The sequence below is a fragment of the Mandrillus leucophaeus genome, unplaced genomic scaffold (assembly GCF_000951045.1).
Source record: "Mandrillus leucophaeus isolate KB7577 unplaced genomic scaffold, Mleu.le_1.0 Scaffold103, whole genome shotgun sequence".
NCBI lineage: Eukaryota > Metazoa > Chordata > Mammalia > Primates > Cercopithecidae > Mandrillus > Mandrillus leucophaeus.
The window spans coordinates 4,254,294-4,271,260 of NW_012098432.1; the positions used below are offsets into that span (position 1 = coordinate 4,254,294).

Below are 16,967 nucleotides of genomic sequence, written 5' to 3' on the forward strand. Positions count from 1 at the left end.
CAGTGACAGATCACTAAGAATTCCAGATAGTGGAAGAATCCATTTCAGAACAGGAAATAGCTAAGTGTAAAATATTTAAAGAAATTTTTAAAAGAAATGATGTGAAGTGTGAAAACTTAACAAGCAGCCTGTGACTATCAAAAATGATCAGGTAGATTTGGATTAGTGACTGCATAAAACCTTAAGAAAGAAAACAAAATAGACCAGGTGTGGTGGCTCACGCCTGTAATCCCAGCACTTTGGGAGGCCTAGGAAGGTGGCTTACCTGAGGTCAGGAGTTCGAGATGAGCCTGGGCAACATGGCGAAACCCCGTCTCTACTATAAAGACAAAAAAGTTAGTCAGGTGTGGTGGCTGGTGCCTGCAATCCCAACTGCTCCAGAGGCTGAGGCAAGAGAATCGCTAGAATCCAGGAGTCGGAGGTTGCAGTGAGCCGAGATTGCGCCACTGCACTCCAGCCTAGGCAACAGAGTGGGACTCCATCTTAAAAAAAAAAAAAGAAAAAGAAAAAACAGAAAATTGTTGAAAGCACAAGCTCAGTGGATGCATTAAACAGAAAATTGGAAACAGAAATAAAAATCAAATTGGCAGATGACTCTGAAAAAATTATATAGAATGCAACATTTAAGAACAAAAGGGTAGGAAAAAATCTAAGAGCTTTTTGCCTCACCTGTGAGGAACTAAAACACCTGCCCTATCTTCTTTCCTTTGCCACTAGAGCCTACTTCATGAGAATGCAAGGTATGTGTGATAATAACCTGTAAATGGAAACCACTATTACATGCCAACAGGTATAATCCATGAGACTGCCTTGGTCCCTTTCCAACTTTTCTCCTTGGGCTACTCTTGTCTAACTTATTTTTCTCAAAACCATTCTTGTTTATTATACCATGATTTCCCTTGGAGATGAATTTTGGGAGATAAGATAAATACACACTGTGATTTGACCCTTCCCAACCACTTTTGGATCAGCTGAGGCAGATGTTTTTGAGGGGTGGACTGGACAAGCGTGGAGGTTAGAGGCACTCAGTTTAGAGAAGGCGCCTTGACTTGGTGGATGGGGGTGCACAATTATCTTACATTAAGTGTCAGGGGTCACAGGGGCTAGTGATTGCGACAAACATGGGCTCTCTACTTAGACACAGCACTTAACACCCCATGGCTGTCCAGAGGCAACATCAGCCCCACGTCCACCAGGACTCGGCTTCATGGATCTTATGGTTTGCGAAAGGTGATGAAGCCCTGAAAACCAATAGAATCTATTATGGGAGAAATATTCTACTCCAGAAGAGGCCTCAGTGGTGAATGGAAGGATATTGGCATCTTACAGAGTAATAGTGTACAACTCAAAAACTGTGTCTTGGATGACAGAACAATGATCCCACCATGGCTCTTGTAATTGCAGTAGGACTGTGCATTGGAAACGTTGTAATTGTAGCAGTATTATGTATTGGAGACGAATTTCAGTGGTGTGGAGGGCGGGATAGAATGTTGTGACTAATACAGTGTACTCTAAAGCAGTAGTTCTTTATCATGGCTGCACAGAGAGCTTTAAAAAGTATTGATGGCCTGGTCTTACCCCAGAGATTCAAATTGTCTAGGGTGAATGGGGATCAGGATTTTTAAAGCTTCCCATGGGACCCCATGTGCAGCCTAGGCTGAGAACCACTGACTAGTCGTTCTCAAACTCTAGCTTACATCCATATTACCAACACAATTTGAATTCTAGGTTCTCAAAATCTGGTCTCTGTCGTAGCAGCATCAACATCACATGGAAACTTGTTAGAAATACAGAATTACAGGTGGTTTGCAGCCCTATTGAATCAGAAATTCTAGGGATAAGGCCCAGTAAATTCTATCCTACTAAACCCTTCAGTCTTACACAGACCAAACTTTGAGAACTCCTGTTGCGGATGGAGACACTTTGCCTGATCTGAATACCAGCTGTGATACTTCCTTGCTCTGTGTCTTGAATATGTTACTTCACTTTTCTGTGCCTCAATTTTATCATCTGTAAAATGGGCTAATAGTATCTTCCTCATGGCATTCTGAGGTTTAAAGAGTAAAGGAGAAAAAGAGGAAAACTAAAGAGTAAAAGAGTACAATAGTAAAAGCATAATGGGTTAAGGTATGTTATAACGATTTAAATTGGCTTGTGAAATAACATTTAGGTCTACTTTTTAATCACAGTAGCTATTCAAACTTGAGATTAGTGGTCGGGAAGCTTAGCTGCACGTATCAATCACCTGGGAAGATTTTTGTTGTTGTTGTTCTTATGCCCAACTTCTACCCCCAGAAATTTAAAAAAATCTGTCAGGAAAATTCTGATATACAACCAATATCGTTAATATGCAGGAATTTAGATTTGAGTTTGTTAAGCCATTTTGTGTATGCTTAGACAGGTTTGTAATTTGTTGAATTTTACTGGAGAGTTCAGTGCTAAGTAGGGAGTCATTAACATTATGATCAGTTCAGTGGGAAGAGTTTCCATTCATTCTCAGAGATTTTCTTTTCTTTAAGTTAATGACGGGTGTGTGTGTGTGTGTGCGTGCGTGCACGGGTGTGTGTATGTATGTGTGGTAAATAACCACTGTCTCTCTCTAACTGACCTTGACAGTCTCAGTGGGGATTATAAAAGGGCAGTGACTAATTTCAGTGACCTCTAAGATCCAGACAATCAAAATGTTTCGCCTTATACTGCATTTGAAAACTTGGATTTCCATGTTTGCAAAGCAAGAACTAAATTAGTTGTTCTAAAAAAAAAAAACAAAAAGCAAACAAACAAAAAAAAAACCCACTGAGTTATAGAGAGTAAATTTGATTAGAAATTAGGATTCTGCGTCTCTGAAAAGAAAATCTGACTAATGAGAAACAGCATTTTGAAGTGAAACAAGCTCTAGACTAAAGATAGAAGTTCCAGTTCTGTTTTTGTCCCTAATCAATGTGTAACCCACTCCTCAGACCCTCTGGGCCTCTGCTTTCTCAATCTGATACATAAAGGGGAACAGGTAGAGTGTGTGATATCTAATGTCCCTACCAACTGTAATGTATTATGAAAATTACTAGTTTTTCTCTTCAATCAACAAACTCAGATACTCTATGCATCCTATCAGCATCACTCAAATCTGGCCTTAAAAATGTTTAGAACAGCATATAACAATGTTCCCCCAGTCTGGATGTTATTTCAGGTATTCATTCATTTCCATATATTTATTGAGCATACACTGTTGCCAGACACTGTTCTTCACACAGGGGATTGCACGTGGACCAGAACAGATCACATCTCTTCTCTCATGGGGCAAATACTGCTCTATTGAAGAACAAATCTACCTGTGTTAACATGAAATGTAATTGTCAGAATTCTGAAGTTATTTTTCCCTTCTTCACAACATCTCACATTTGCATTCTAACAGATACAACAGAGAAGATGGGAATGGAAAGGAAGGATTGAAAACCTGACTAAAATGAAGTTTTTAAAATAATAATCTTAAAAGGAGAGGCAAATTCTAATAAATCATCCATTCCCCTGAATGATTAAATGTCATTAGTTCCTTACTCTAGTTGTTTCCAAATATTTGTGTTTAAGGCACATTTTGAAAATTAAAATTTCTGTGGCAGAGTGAAGATAATTCTTCATAGTTACAGAACTATTTATTAAGTTGAAAGCACTTTAGAAGAGGTCTGCAGGGCACAATCCTCAGGCCAAATCTGACACTTTGCCTCTCTTTATAAATAAAGTTTTATTGGAACACACCCATACCCATACCAATTCCAATTCTTGTAAGTATTGTCTATGGCAACTTTCATCCTAATATTTGCAACTTTATATCCCACAAAGCCTAAAAGATTTAATATTTACCACCTGGTTCTTTACAGGAAAAGTTAGCTAATCCTTGTGCATTAGCAGTGAGATTTTGTTTGAATACAACTGTTAACTGCCTTGTATTAGTCCTTTTACACACTGCTATAAACAACTACCTGAGACCGGGTAATTTATAAGGAAATGAGGTTTAATTGACTCACAGTTCTGCGTGACTGGGGAAGCCTCAGGAAATGTACAATCATGGCAGAAGGTGAAGAGGAAGCAAGGTACATCTTACATGGTGGCAGGAGAGAGAGAAAGCAAGGGGAAAGCTGCCACACACTTTTAAACTATCAGATCTCATGAGAACTCCTTACTAAACAGCATTAGGGCAATGGTGCTAAACCATTAGAAACCACTCCCATGATCCAATAACCTCCCACCAGGCCCCACCTTCAACATGTGGGGATTACAATTAGAGAGGAGATTTGGGTGGGGACATAGAACCAAACCATATCATGCCCTGATGGTGTACTCAGACACACTAGAGGGGCACACTTCCTTTCCTAGAAACAGCTAGACGTTATGCTAGGACTCTTCTTCCTTGTAGCAACACCAAGCTGGATGACCCACTCATTTATTTTACTGGCAGACATCACTTTAATAGTATATAGACAAAACAAATTTTGTACATTAATCAAAATTTTGGCTACTAACTCTGGATGACTGCCAGGCCACGAGAAACATGGCCCTCAGCTATTCATCTTGTCCTTTACGCTAGTGGACTGCCAATATTTCTGTTCACATACCTCTGAAAGGGTTTTGAAAAACAATATCCCTTCATATATTTTTATATTGACATGTAAACATTTTTATATATTTAAGTAGTTACAGATATGACTTCTATCATTTTATAAAACAAGACATTTTAAGATGAAATGGTTGTATCTCTTTTCTACATGTATCCAAAGAAATGAAAATGCCATAGCAATTCCATATCACCTTTATCCATGTCGTGGATGCAGTGGGGTGCCACCCTGATAGTCTCTTCACAGTGAACACGATCGGCCTCCAGCAGCCTGGGGTAGGGTATGCTATCTGAGTTTCTCCACAGGAATTGCTTTTGACTGAAGGGACCACCCAGTCCAAGATTATGCTTGTTCCTGAGTAGGAAGCCAACATCAAGCGACTGTCCTATTGTGGGGACTTAGAGGCCTGGTCTCTCATCTGCATTTGACCATCCCACCTTGAGAGTTCCCCTTTGAGGAGTTGCGCCTCTGTGGCAACTACATCTCTATCTATCTTGTATCTTGGCCCATTTCTGCTTTTTCAGTTCTCCACAGTGTTGTTTCCAGGGCATGCCCCAATAAACCTTCTGCACACGAACCTCTAACCAGAGTGTTTTGGGGGAATCTGACCTAAGACATCCATTTTCAAAAGTACGTGGCTAAGCTCTTCTTTAGTGTTAGAAAGTCTCATGTTTTTTATTTTCTTAAACTTACATTTCCATTCCACTTTGCCACAGATTTGTATGCTACTTCAGTATATTTTTATACTTAAAAGTCTTTTACTTCTCAGCCTGTCATAATTATCTGCCATTAAATTATTACGTAAATTAAATTTTAATTTAAAAAATTTCTTGTGACCATAAGACTCTATGTGCTAAATATCGCCTGGACTGAGCTATCATTGCAATTATTAGTAATACACATTTGATCAAAACAACATTCATACCATAAATTTTGGCAAATATTACACATAAAAGGTAAAAGTAAAAATGCATCTAAGATAGTGATTTCTATTTTTAATTTGTTTGTATGTCTGTGAACAAATATTATTTACTGCTGAAATAACAGTGTTCAACATCAGTTCTATTCCACTTTTGGTTTCATTTTCATAGATATAAAAATATAGTAATTATGTATGTCACATAAATAAGTGGATGGGAATGGAAGTCACTTTGTTATATTGTACAACAATGCTCCGATTTGAACTCCTTCTGATTTGGCAAAATTTACAGGCTGATAATATACCAAAAATATTTCAATGATTTATCAGTTGGCAATTCAATCACATCCTCATTTAATTTTGTTGTAAACAAAGAGTTGAAAACCACCCGATTTGCAGAAAGATTTGTTACCCAGTCATTTCCAGGAAGGAAAGTCCTTCCCCTATGCCATATTTCACATTGTTCCTTTGTCTGATTTGTGTCTTTCTAGGAGTCATTGCATCACAGTAAACTTGGTAAGTGAATGAAGAGTTGGTCTCTATTGTGAAAAGACGTGGGGGTCTGACAAAAACTTTGACTGCAGGCTAGTTCTCAAGTCCATTTTAAGATACAGTGCATATGGAGGTTAAGCATCTGCAAACTAGCCTTGCCAGTGAATCCCATGAAAAGTTTCATCTTCCCTGGGAGGTACATTTACACCAGTTTGAAAGTCTCTGTGTCTCATTAGCACCAATCTCCTGAACAACTGTGAGATTTCTCGCATAATTTTTGGTTCCCTAATATAATATTTAATTATAAATAGATATTTAATAAAGACCAGGAAACATATGACAAAGCAGCAAGACTTAGACACCAGCATCTCTGTCCCAAGAATCTTCTGTGTACTGCATTTTCCCTAATTAAAAATGAGAGTATTTCAACTTTCCAAAATACTGTTGAGTCCCACATATTATTAAATAGCTTGAGCCTTCTGGAAAAAATTACAAAAGGCATGTGCATTCTCAAATTTCAGCATTTTATCTTACAGATTTAGTTTCCAGTTATTTTGAAGAGCTTAGTTTCCCTGTCACAGGGTATGCTATTAGCATAAAGAACAAAAAAGCAAAGGAAAAAAAAGAGGGGTAAATTTGAGAGCAACTTTTAAAGAATTCCAGCTGTATTTATTCCTTGTTCTTTTGTACCTCTTGCTGCTGGCCATGGTGTCAGGAACTTATTTTTTAAATGACATAATCAAATGGTACAGAAAACAGAGAGGAAATATTACCCAAGGTCAGAAGCGGCCTCTTCTGGGCTGTCCTTGAGTCTGTTGGAATATTTCACTTACTAGATGAATCTTCCTTAAGGCTTTCTTTTCTTTTCTCAAACAATCATTTTTCCAAAGGCAATAATTCTGGCAAAATTACTGATCTTAGAAGGATTAAGGAACTCAACTGTACTTTAAATTTACAACACTCTTAGAAAAGGCTTAACTCAAGAAGTTCAAGCAGAAAACCTAATTCTACCTACATTTCCTTTGATTGCCTATTTTTCTTTTGAACTATTTTAATAATCTCCTTTGTTCTTTGATTTACATTAGCTGGAAATATAACTGCCTTCTCACTGATAGAGGATATATTGAGAAAGTTTAAATTTTTCCCTTCTACAGGTAAACAAAAACATGTAGATGTTCACATACAGTATCTTAGTATCTATTTAAGATACCTCTTCTTAGAAGTCATGTATATGATAAGAAAAAGTCCAAATTTTCTGTCAGATGACCTGAGATTGACTGATTTTTAGACAAGCCATTTAACTTTATTGAGCTTTTGTTCAGTTACCTATAAAATGGTGATAGGCGATAATAATTTTTCTCCCTGACATTATCTCATGTGAGTGTAGACAGTCAGTATAAATACATCATATACTGTACGCAAAAATACAGCCCAGTGAAACTAATTCTTTCTTCTCTGCTCTGTGGAGTTCAAATATTGTAAGGCAAGAACACAGAGATTTTAAAAGTTGAGTCTTATTTACAAAGAACCATTCACATGTATCTGTAAACGTATGATTGATTTATGTTTTAATAATGAAGAAACAGGAAACAAATCATTTCAGGTGAACATACAAGTAATTTTATCAGCATAGCATTTGCAGAGAAAGAATTAACTTATTCAAAATATCACAATACTGAATTTCACAGTCAAATTCACATGCAGATTGTAGAATTATGTTATGGGATGTTTTGATGGAGTATGTTAAATATAAAAGTAATCCAAAGCAATTACCACTTAGCACATTGTACAAAACTAATTTTTCAAAGGGATTAATAAGTTTACTATCTTTCCCATAAGGTGCGACGTATTCAAAGTGCTCTGTAGCATTGAGGTTGAAATCAGGAAACAAATACCGTTAGAGCTCCACAGTAATACAGCTCAGTAATAAATGAACTTGAATATAATGTAGTTGAAATCTACTCATAAAACTTTAAGACAGATGATGGAGATTTATGATGTGCAGTGAGTAATATCCTTTAATAGGGAGTAGGGCAGAGGGACTTCGTGCATGTATCCATAAAATCATAATAAAAATAAGTTTAAGATTGACTTCACCACTTTTATATTGAGTGCCATTTACTAGAGAAAGAGACAGATAAATGAAAAGACAGGAAAAGATAGACATAGAGAGGCCAAGAAAGAAAGTTCAAAATGCCTCTGTAGTTGACTTTCCAACTGAGACTAATCCTCAATACAATCAATAGTCCATGACAGCAGTTTTCAGACATCAGTGTACATCAGTATTACCTGGAGGACTTGTTAAGCTATGGGTTACTGGACCCAACCAAGAGTTTCTAATTTAGTAGGTAGGAGACAGAGGCTTGGAACAATTTCCAGGTAATGCTGGTGTGCTGATCCTTCTGATCAAGGGACCAGTCTACTATCTGGCCCAGTGTATTTTTGATCATTGAATGACTCCATTACACATTAAAATGGAAAATACTTATTATGATAATATGACTGGTCCCTAGGGGCCTTGAGTGTAGTGTGGCCAGCATGGATTATATGATGATTTAGAGCAGTGGTTCTCAACCTTGGCTACATAGAAGAATCAAGTGAAAAGTTAAAAATAGATATACTGATGCATAGATCCATCTAAAATGAATTAAATCTGAATCTCTGGGGTGGGTAAAAGGGTTGAGTCATTTATAAAAGTGTCCTATGAAAATCTAATGTATATTCTTGCTGGAAAATCACTGCTTAAGGAAATTTTTTTTACCTTCTTACATAGAGAAATGGTAGATAAATACATGCCCTCTGGGGCACTGGTTATGTCTTCAAGGAACTGAAAACCCCTAGGAGGCAGGCTGATACACAACTAGAAAATAATATCAGGGAGTAATTCAGAATGCAATTGCGACTGTTGATTTATAATGAACTGCAAGGTTAGTTCACAGGTTTGAAATAACAGAACTTGGGAAGGTGAACAGTACACCCATTTAATCCAAGTTTCTTTTCCATTTAATAACATCAACTAAAGAGTCTAGAATGTTGGCATAATGCTGATATGCTATGCCTACCGCTATAATTATTATACTTATTCCACTTAGCTAAATTATTTACTACTTTTATTTAAATCTGAGTGGCCCTATAAATAAGGCCCCAGGGACAAAATGCTGGAAGCTACCCCTTTACTAGTCTACCCCAGAAAGCAGAACTACAGAAACACACACACACAAAAAAACAAAAAACATTTTGAAATAAGATTTTCACTTTGTTATTCTGGCATAAATTAAAAGAACGACTATTTCTAAGTATAAGTGAATATACATGCCAATAAATCTTTTGCTGGAAGAACTTAGAGATTTGGAGCAATTTTAGTTTTGAGTGTGCGTGGGAGGACCTTTAGAGCTCATTTTCACAGGCCAATTCATTAAAGCCCCAAACCACAGATTTTAAGTAAAAGTCCTATGTATGAAATTGAGATTGTGGAATTGATTGGGGCTCTGTATTGTAAAATAAAAACGACTTTAAACAAACCCCTAACATTACAAACTGGGCCTTCCAGTGATCTTTGGTAAAAGTCAAACATTTGAAAATTATCATTTTCATTTGAAAATGTTAGGTGTGTAGAATGTGTAACAGCCTCACAAGTTTCTCTCTGAGGAACCACTGCTCCTAATAAGGGTCCTACAGATCCACTTGAGCTATTCTCAAGGTGCTTACTGAGCTACTGACCAGGGCTGACAGATTGGGAATCATCTCAGACAAGCGCAACCAGCAACTAAAAAGAAGAGAGAGAAAAAATCAAGAATCCTGGTGAGATGCTTGGGTGAATCTTTCTCCACTCTTTACATCTTCCAGAAGACATCTTTAAATTATTCTGAAAAACAATAAAAAGGATAGTAGTAACAGGATAAAATCACTCACAATAGTAGAAACTGGACACTAAGAATGTGAGGGCATTAAGGAAATAGCAGAATATGCAAAAAAATATTTTTAGTCTTTAGTTCCACTCTTCAAGATTGATATATTTAAATATTTTACATATAGAATGTAAAATATTTTATATACTTAAAATATTAAATATAGAATGCTTATATTTTATATATGTAAAAATGAAATGTATTAAACTTTGCAAAACTGCAGTAATGAAAGCATAGGGCCCACTTAAAGGCAAATGATTACAAACAACCTTCATCTCATCCTTTAAAACACTAAGGTGGAAATGAATTGTGAGATAGAGTTTGATTCTTTACTTTTATGGTCTATCTTTTGTGGCACATTGTCCTCCGCATTTTGTCTTTGGGGTCCTATCCGGGAGACCCAGATCTCACTACTCGAGGGAGCTGCCTTGCAAAGACTGAGTATGACTTGTCACACCGGGAAGAGCAGTGGCTCCTGTGTGTGCTTTGGCCCCTCCTTCATCTTTTCCAGCCCCTTTCCTGACAGGCTCAGGGCTAAGTGACACAGAATTGAAGCCTGTGTGTTTATATGTGCACAAACACCAATAAAGGGACAAGCCAGCCCCAAGGGGAGGAGACCCACCGCAGGGCTGCTATTTAATTCTACAAACACATCAGGCTTAAACTCACCGTCTGCCAGCAAGTCTCTTAGGCCTGCATGTTTTGGGGAGAAACATCTGCAGTCTCGCTTTCTCCTTGCACCATATGCTGTTGCTTCTCTTGGGTTGCAGTGAAATCAGGCTTCACAGGAAGTGCTGCCATCGTCTGTAGACTCTCTGGACTCACTTCCCTCTCTCCCTCCCGTGATAATGCTAATCGGAATTTTTCAGCTGCTCCCGACTCCTGCCTCCCATCGCCACTCCCAGTGGCTGCCTCCTGGCCCTCTGACCCTCCTTCTTGCTCCTGTCCTAGCCCTGAGGTCTTGCCTTCCAGGACTCGTGGAGTGCCCACTCCAGTCTCTGTTGTACATGTCACTGTCATCTCCTCTACTGCAGGCACTTCCCCCTCATTCCGTGCTAATTCCTCTACCACCACCCTCCCTGCAGCTGCTGTTTTTCCTACTAACTCATCCTTTTGGTGCCAGGTTTCTTCCTCAGCAACATCTGAAAAGGAGGAGGCTTTATTTGTTATTGTTTTCTCCTCAGCTGTCTCCGAACCTGCCAACACCTCCCTCTCCTCTGCAGCTGTTTCTGCCGTTTCCCTACCTCCATGTAGATCTTCCTCAGCCACAACCCTTCCTCCTCTCATGCCCTCATTCTTTTCTGTGTTTCCTCCGCCTTCCATGGCCCCGTCCCCTTCCGAGTTCCTGTCCCGCATCGCTTCTGTCCCCAGAGTACACTCTTTGTCCTCTTCCTTCTCTGGGTCCTCACCCATCGCTTCCTGCCTGAACTTTTCTGCCGTCATGGGATCTTCCTCAGGAACAGCTTCCTGGGTCCTTAGCATGACATCTGCTCCTCCTTGTCCTTCAGCCCTCCCCTCCAGTCCTGCGCAGGAGTCGTGATCTTTGGCTGCCAGCTCCTCTGCCTGGCCTGTGGCTGGGATCAACCCCTCAGGGGCCTGCACCTTTCCTGCTGGCTCACCTTCAGGAGCTGCCAAGGACCCCTCTGCATCCTGGCGGGGCCTCTCTTTCAGAGCCCTATTCTCCCTGCTCGACAGCTCTTCTCTGTCTTTGTGCTTTGTGTCTCTGGCTTCGCTCAGTCTTTCTCCTCCTCCTCCTTTCCTCAAAGCTGTTATGTTTTCCAGCGACTTTTCAAATCCAGGCGTTGCTTCAAATATGGGAACCACTGTGTCTTTTAGTGAATCTTCTCCTAGAATCCCTGGATTGTCAGACAACTCAGATGCCTCCACAGGTGCTTCGTTCTCAGCATCAGATCCCATTTCATTTGGGGGGGCTTTTGTCTCTTCCTCAGATCTTACTTCCGTCTCTGTTTTCCCCTCTTCTGCTTTAAGTTTTTGCTCTTCTTTAAAAGCGTCTTCATCCTTGAGTGCATTTACCCTTGTCACCTCTTCTCTCTCAGAGTCAGTTTTCCTCAGAGGTGTTTTTGGCCTCTCAGCTTTCTTTCGCTCTCCTGCTACATCTAATTCCTTGGGTAAAATTTCTTTCCTATCATCTTCCCTATTAGCTTCTGCCTCAGTCACCATCTGTTCCCCTTCCACATCTTCCTGGCAAAGGTCTTCAGGACTGCCCTCTGAAACCCGCATCCGGCTTGCCTCTGCCTCTCCTGTGAAGGGGCTCAAGGCTGTTTCTGTTCTCATAACCTCCTTTCTCTCTTTGGCTGGTTCCTCTCCCCCAAGAATTGCCTCTTCAGAACCATCCTCTCTCTTTGGTGCTGTGTCCTCCATGGGTCCCGTGTCCTCTAGGTCTATGGATGCTTCCTCTTCACTTTCCCCGACATCATTCACAGCCACCCCACCCTCAGCCTCTCCTTCCTCCGATGTCGCTGCCTCTCTTAGGGCTGCTGCCTCCTGAGGATCCTCCGAGTTCAGAGTTGCTGCTTTATTTGCAAGCACTGCCTTCTTCAAACCCTGTTCCCCTTCAAAAGCTGCCTTGTCTGTCTCAAGCACTGTGAGCATCAAAGCCTGCTTTTCGGGAGCCTTATCTTTACTCAGACCCATAGCATCTTTTGCTGCTGCTTGTCCTACGGGATCTGAGCATGCTTCACCCAGCCTTCTGGCCCCTTCTGCTTCTGCTGCTGCCTCTGCCCTCCTTTCTATGCCTGGAGAGATCTCCCCTTTTTCTGTAAACTCCTCTGCCAACTCTGACTGCTCTGCTGTTGGCTTCCATGCCCTCAAGGGAGCCTTGTGAACAACTCCTGCTTCTCCCCACAGGGCTGCCTCCCCTTTCCCCTGTACTATGTCAGCATCTCTGTGCTGGGGCCCTTCATCTTCCTCCTTTGCTCCTTTCTTCTCCAGTGTATATGTTTCTTGGGCCAATTGCTGGGATTCCTTGTTTGAGTTAATTGCTGCTGTTTCATCCACCACTAAATTCATTCTTGGCGCTATAAAAATGAGGTTAGAAATCAAGGTTACTTTAATCCAAGTGAACAAGGGAGGAGACACTATAATCTTATATAACACTTATTTACAGTGTGAGATATTTATATGTGATATCACAAGGCCATTGAATTATATATAAAACACTTTTTCCATTGATTCTAGGATGCTGACTGTAACATGCACCATGACTTAATAATGGTTTTTCACTATGAAAAGAAATGTCTTCCAATTTAAGGAACACATTGATATTAAAGAAAAGCTGAACATCAGAGATGTTTAACATAAGCAGCAATAAGCAAAAAAATTATCATGTCCCCATGTCTTGGAATCAATAAAATCTCCACCTCACTCTTTCTCTTGACTTCCTCTTTCTCTCTCTCACATACATACACGATTCCTTTCTTAGAAATAATAATAAGTGGAATGGAAAAAATTATGCAATAAGAAAAATAGTGAGTATTTAATCTTCAAATAAATTATTATTTTATTTGTCTCTTTTTCTTTTTTTTTTTTTTTTTCCAGGCAGGGTCTCTGTGTCACCCAGGCTGGAGGGCAGCGGTGTGAACATGACCCACTTCAGTCTCGATTTCCTGGTCTCAAAAATCCTCCTGCCTCAGCCCCTTGGGTAGCTGGGACCATGGGTGCATGCCACTAGGCCAGGCTAATTTTTTTGTTTTGATTTGTTTTGTTTTGTTTTGTTTTGTTAGTAGAGACAGGGTCTGTCTATGTTGCCCTGGCTGGTTTCAACTCTTGGGTCTCAAACTCCCAAAGTGTTGGGATTACAGGTGTGAGCCACTGCACCTGGCCCTGAAATCATTATTTTCTGCAGCAGCATAATATGTCTCTCTTCTGCCTATGTTTTCTGGAACTCACATGGGCCTTTAGCAACACAATCATTATACAGTGTGAAGTGATGATTCTCACTCCCACATGATAAGCTACTATATCTAGATTTAGTCATCACAAATTGGTGTCTTTAGTAAAAAGTCTTACCTTTGTAGCTCAAGGTAAGACTTTTTACTAAAGACACCAATTTGCATTACCTCTCACCTGTGTTCAGAAGCTAATTTGCCTTTGGCAAAACAGTATCACAAAGCAAGACAGGACTTTGTAGACTGGGACACCTTTCAGCCTAAATACTCTTCTTGAAGTACAAGTTTTCACCCATAATTTCCTGGCAAACCTGGGTGTACAAGCTATCATAGTTCATAGTTCAATAAATATAGGTTTGATATTTTTTAATAGCAACGAGTGGATTTTATTATTAAATAAAGTTATATATATGTTGCAAGCAAAATAAGTAAAAAAAGGCATGTTATGCCAAACACCTAAAGCATTTCGATTTCCCAACTGCAGAATAGGACTTAGGGAGCTGGAAGCTTTGAAAAGGGTCATCTTAATAATTTATATCAATTTAATCTTCTTTTTCATTTATTTAAAAAAAGAAAACACTAGACTAGATTTTATAAAATTAGTTAACATACCAGGATGTCAAACTCTAACTTAAAAAAAAAAACTTGTAAAGTAGGCAGGTATGATGTTCCTCATTTGTTTTCCACTTGCTTGCCTTCTTGGCTAGCCATCTTACCCCCAACATCATCACCAACCATCTACCAGAAGCCTGAAGTCCTTATCTTACTCACTTCTCTACTTTATACCCCATCCAAGACTGTCTTACCATTTCATTACCTCTTCTAACACAAAAGATGCTTATCGTTTGTTGCGTTTCCTCAGTCTCTTGCCAGCTATTATGATAAACCATTTTGAGGTAAAGCAATAATAGCTGATATTACATTTCCCTTAAAATGTGTTTGGAAGGTAATTTGTGATGTCTCCTTTCAAAGGGGTAAAATAAAAATTTCAGGTCTATCAATAGGGCTGAGGTTGACTTTACAAGTCATCCTCTGCTTATCACAGCAGTTATTTCCTAACTTTTACCTAAAAGCTTCCAAAGTGAAATATAGAATCAAATATTGGTTCACAGAACATGTAGCCAATTCACCTGAGAGAATATGGTCCATTTTATTTCATTACAGATTATTACCGGATTTGAAACAAAATTAAATTGAAACAATAGGAAACAATAATGTGTGTCAAGTTTCTTTAATAGTGTATCTGCTGCTATTCAAATTCCTGCATGAAAGTATATAAGAAAAAGTCCTCTGTTTTTCTAATCTGGTTTCTAAATTTATGGATTAATTAAGGAACATTCAGGGAAACAGGGAAATAAAATTGCCTAGCCACCATGTAGTAATATACTATGTCTAAATTCTAGGAGAGAAAGTGCTAATGGCATCCAGCTGAGATATTATATGAACACACACACACACACACACACACAGACACACACACACACACACTATAAAGGAGCCAGATATGATGTTCCTCAAGCAAGGGAGAAAGAGTAACTGAAGCTTTTCTAAGAAATATTAGTATAAAAACATTACATGTTTTTTGATGGTAACCCCATGGGCTTTTGAAAAAATATTTAATATGAGAGAACAAGTAATATTCACAAACAGTGGCAATTTGATTTAGTGGAATGAGTGTGTACTTGGAAGTCAGACTAACGTGGGTAAAAAACGCCAGCTCTGCCATTTACTAATTATACAAACTTGGGAAATAACACCTCTCTAATCTTTCATTTTCTTATCCATGAAATGGGAATAGCAATGCTGTGCTCACAGAATCCTTTGACAGTAAATGAGATAATTTATGCTTAGCACAGTTCCTGGCAAAAAGAAAGCCCTAATAATCTTCCTTGTGCACACCTTTCATTGCTTACAAATAATTAGATTTTCTTGCTTGAATTCCATTTGACCAATAATAACCAGTATCTCTGCATTGAAGAATAAATAGTTGGGAAGGTGCACCTGAATTCTTCTAGTTGAATGCCCACTATAAAAGATGTGGGTTCTCTAACCTCAGGGTCCCTCTGCTGTAACTCAGCCCACTGCACAATCAAGTGTTACCTGCTCCTCTTCATGTTGCCAAGGGAGAATTGGAGCTCAGGGAACCAGCATAAATACAGGTACTCTGGCTACTGCTATTTGCTGTGAGCAATAAAGTCCTTTTTCTCTGACCCAGGTGTCTTATGTCTTCTGCCATGATCCATAAAACTGTGGCTGGCTAAGTTATTGCTTGAAAGAAGGGTAAAATCTCAAATGCCTCACAATGCTTGATGACAATTACTAAAATTGAAGGTGGGATAAAGTGACCATATGATGAATAAATGAATATATTTCCCTGCCCCCATACACATAAATATATTCAAATCAGGGCATTTTTTAAAAGTCATTCAATAAATACCAGAAAGCCTAGTGATTTCAAGAACATGGGAAGTTTGACCAGATTTATGTGAGTCATGGTCTGTTGAATCACTCTAATTGGAACTCTTGCAGACGGAATACTTACCACCAAGAGCCAGGTCATAGGCTAATGGAAATGAATCCTTTCCTAGTTAAAAAAAAAAAAAAAAAAAAAGGAAAGAAAAGTTCAAATGAATCACTGTGAAATGTACCATCATTCTCCATCTCTCCAGTTGGATCAGTTAAGGCAAATTCACCTAGCTGTTCAACTGTCTGGGAGGCAGGCTATTGAAATAAGAACGATGTGAAAATTCCTACCGGTATTGTATAATCTAACATTCTTTTATTTAATCCTAGACATCAATATATTCAAAAAAGAACAATAAATTTTTACCTGATGTTAGTTGTAAAGCTCCCCTTAGGGCCTTTCAACTACTTCTGGCCATGCTATTCATTAGTTGAAAAGAAAAAAAAAAAAAGGTGGCAGAAGGAAGAAACAAGAATAAGAAGGGTAGAAACAGGCCATTTTTTGCAGAGGATTTCTGAAGGTCGTTCCTAGGTAATGATGTGCCCTTACCGCCACTTGTGTCAACCTCCAGCTTCCTCGGTGGCTTCCCACCCTCATCTTCACTGCTGACACCAGACTCAGCATCATAGTGGCAGTGGTAGTCCGATGTCAAGACTTCTGCTATTA

General features: G+C 39.1%; 1 protein-coding gene across 1 annotated transcript in view; it reads right to left on the reverse strand.

Moving 5' to 3' along the window:
* Positions 1 to 7,560: 7,560 nt before the first annotated feature.
* Positions 7,561 to 16,967, reverse strand: part of ERICH3 (glutamate-rich 3) — a 115,184-nt gene continuing 105,777 nt past the window's right edge. The window contains exons 13-15 of the mRNA XM_011977740.1: positions 16,380 to 16,421; positions 10,599 to 12,967; positions 7,561 to 9,886 (exon numbers count right to left, since the gene is read on the reverse strand). Coding sequence (XP_011833130.1) covers positions 10,617 to 12,967; positions 16,380 to 16,421 — 2,393 coding nt within the window. The 3' untranslated portion in view covers positions 7,561 to 9,886; positions 10,599 to 10,616. The remainder of the gene's footprint in view (positions 9,887 to 10,598; positions 12,968 to 16,379; positions 16,422 to 16,967) is intronic.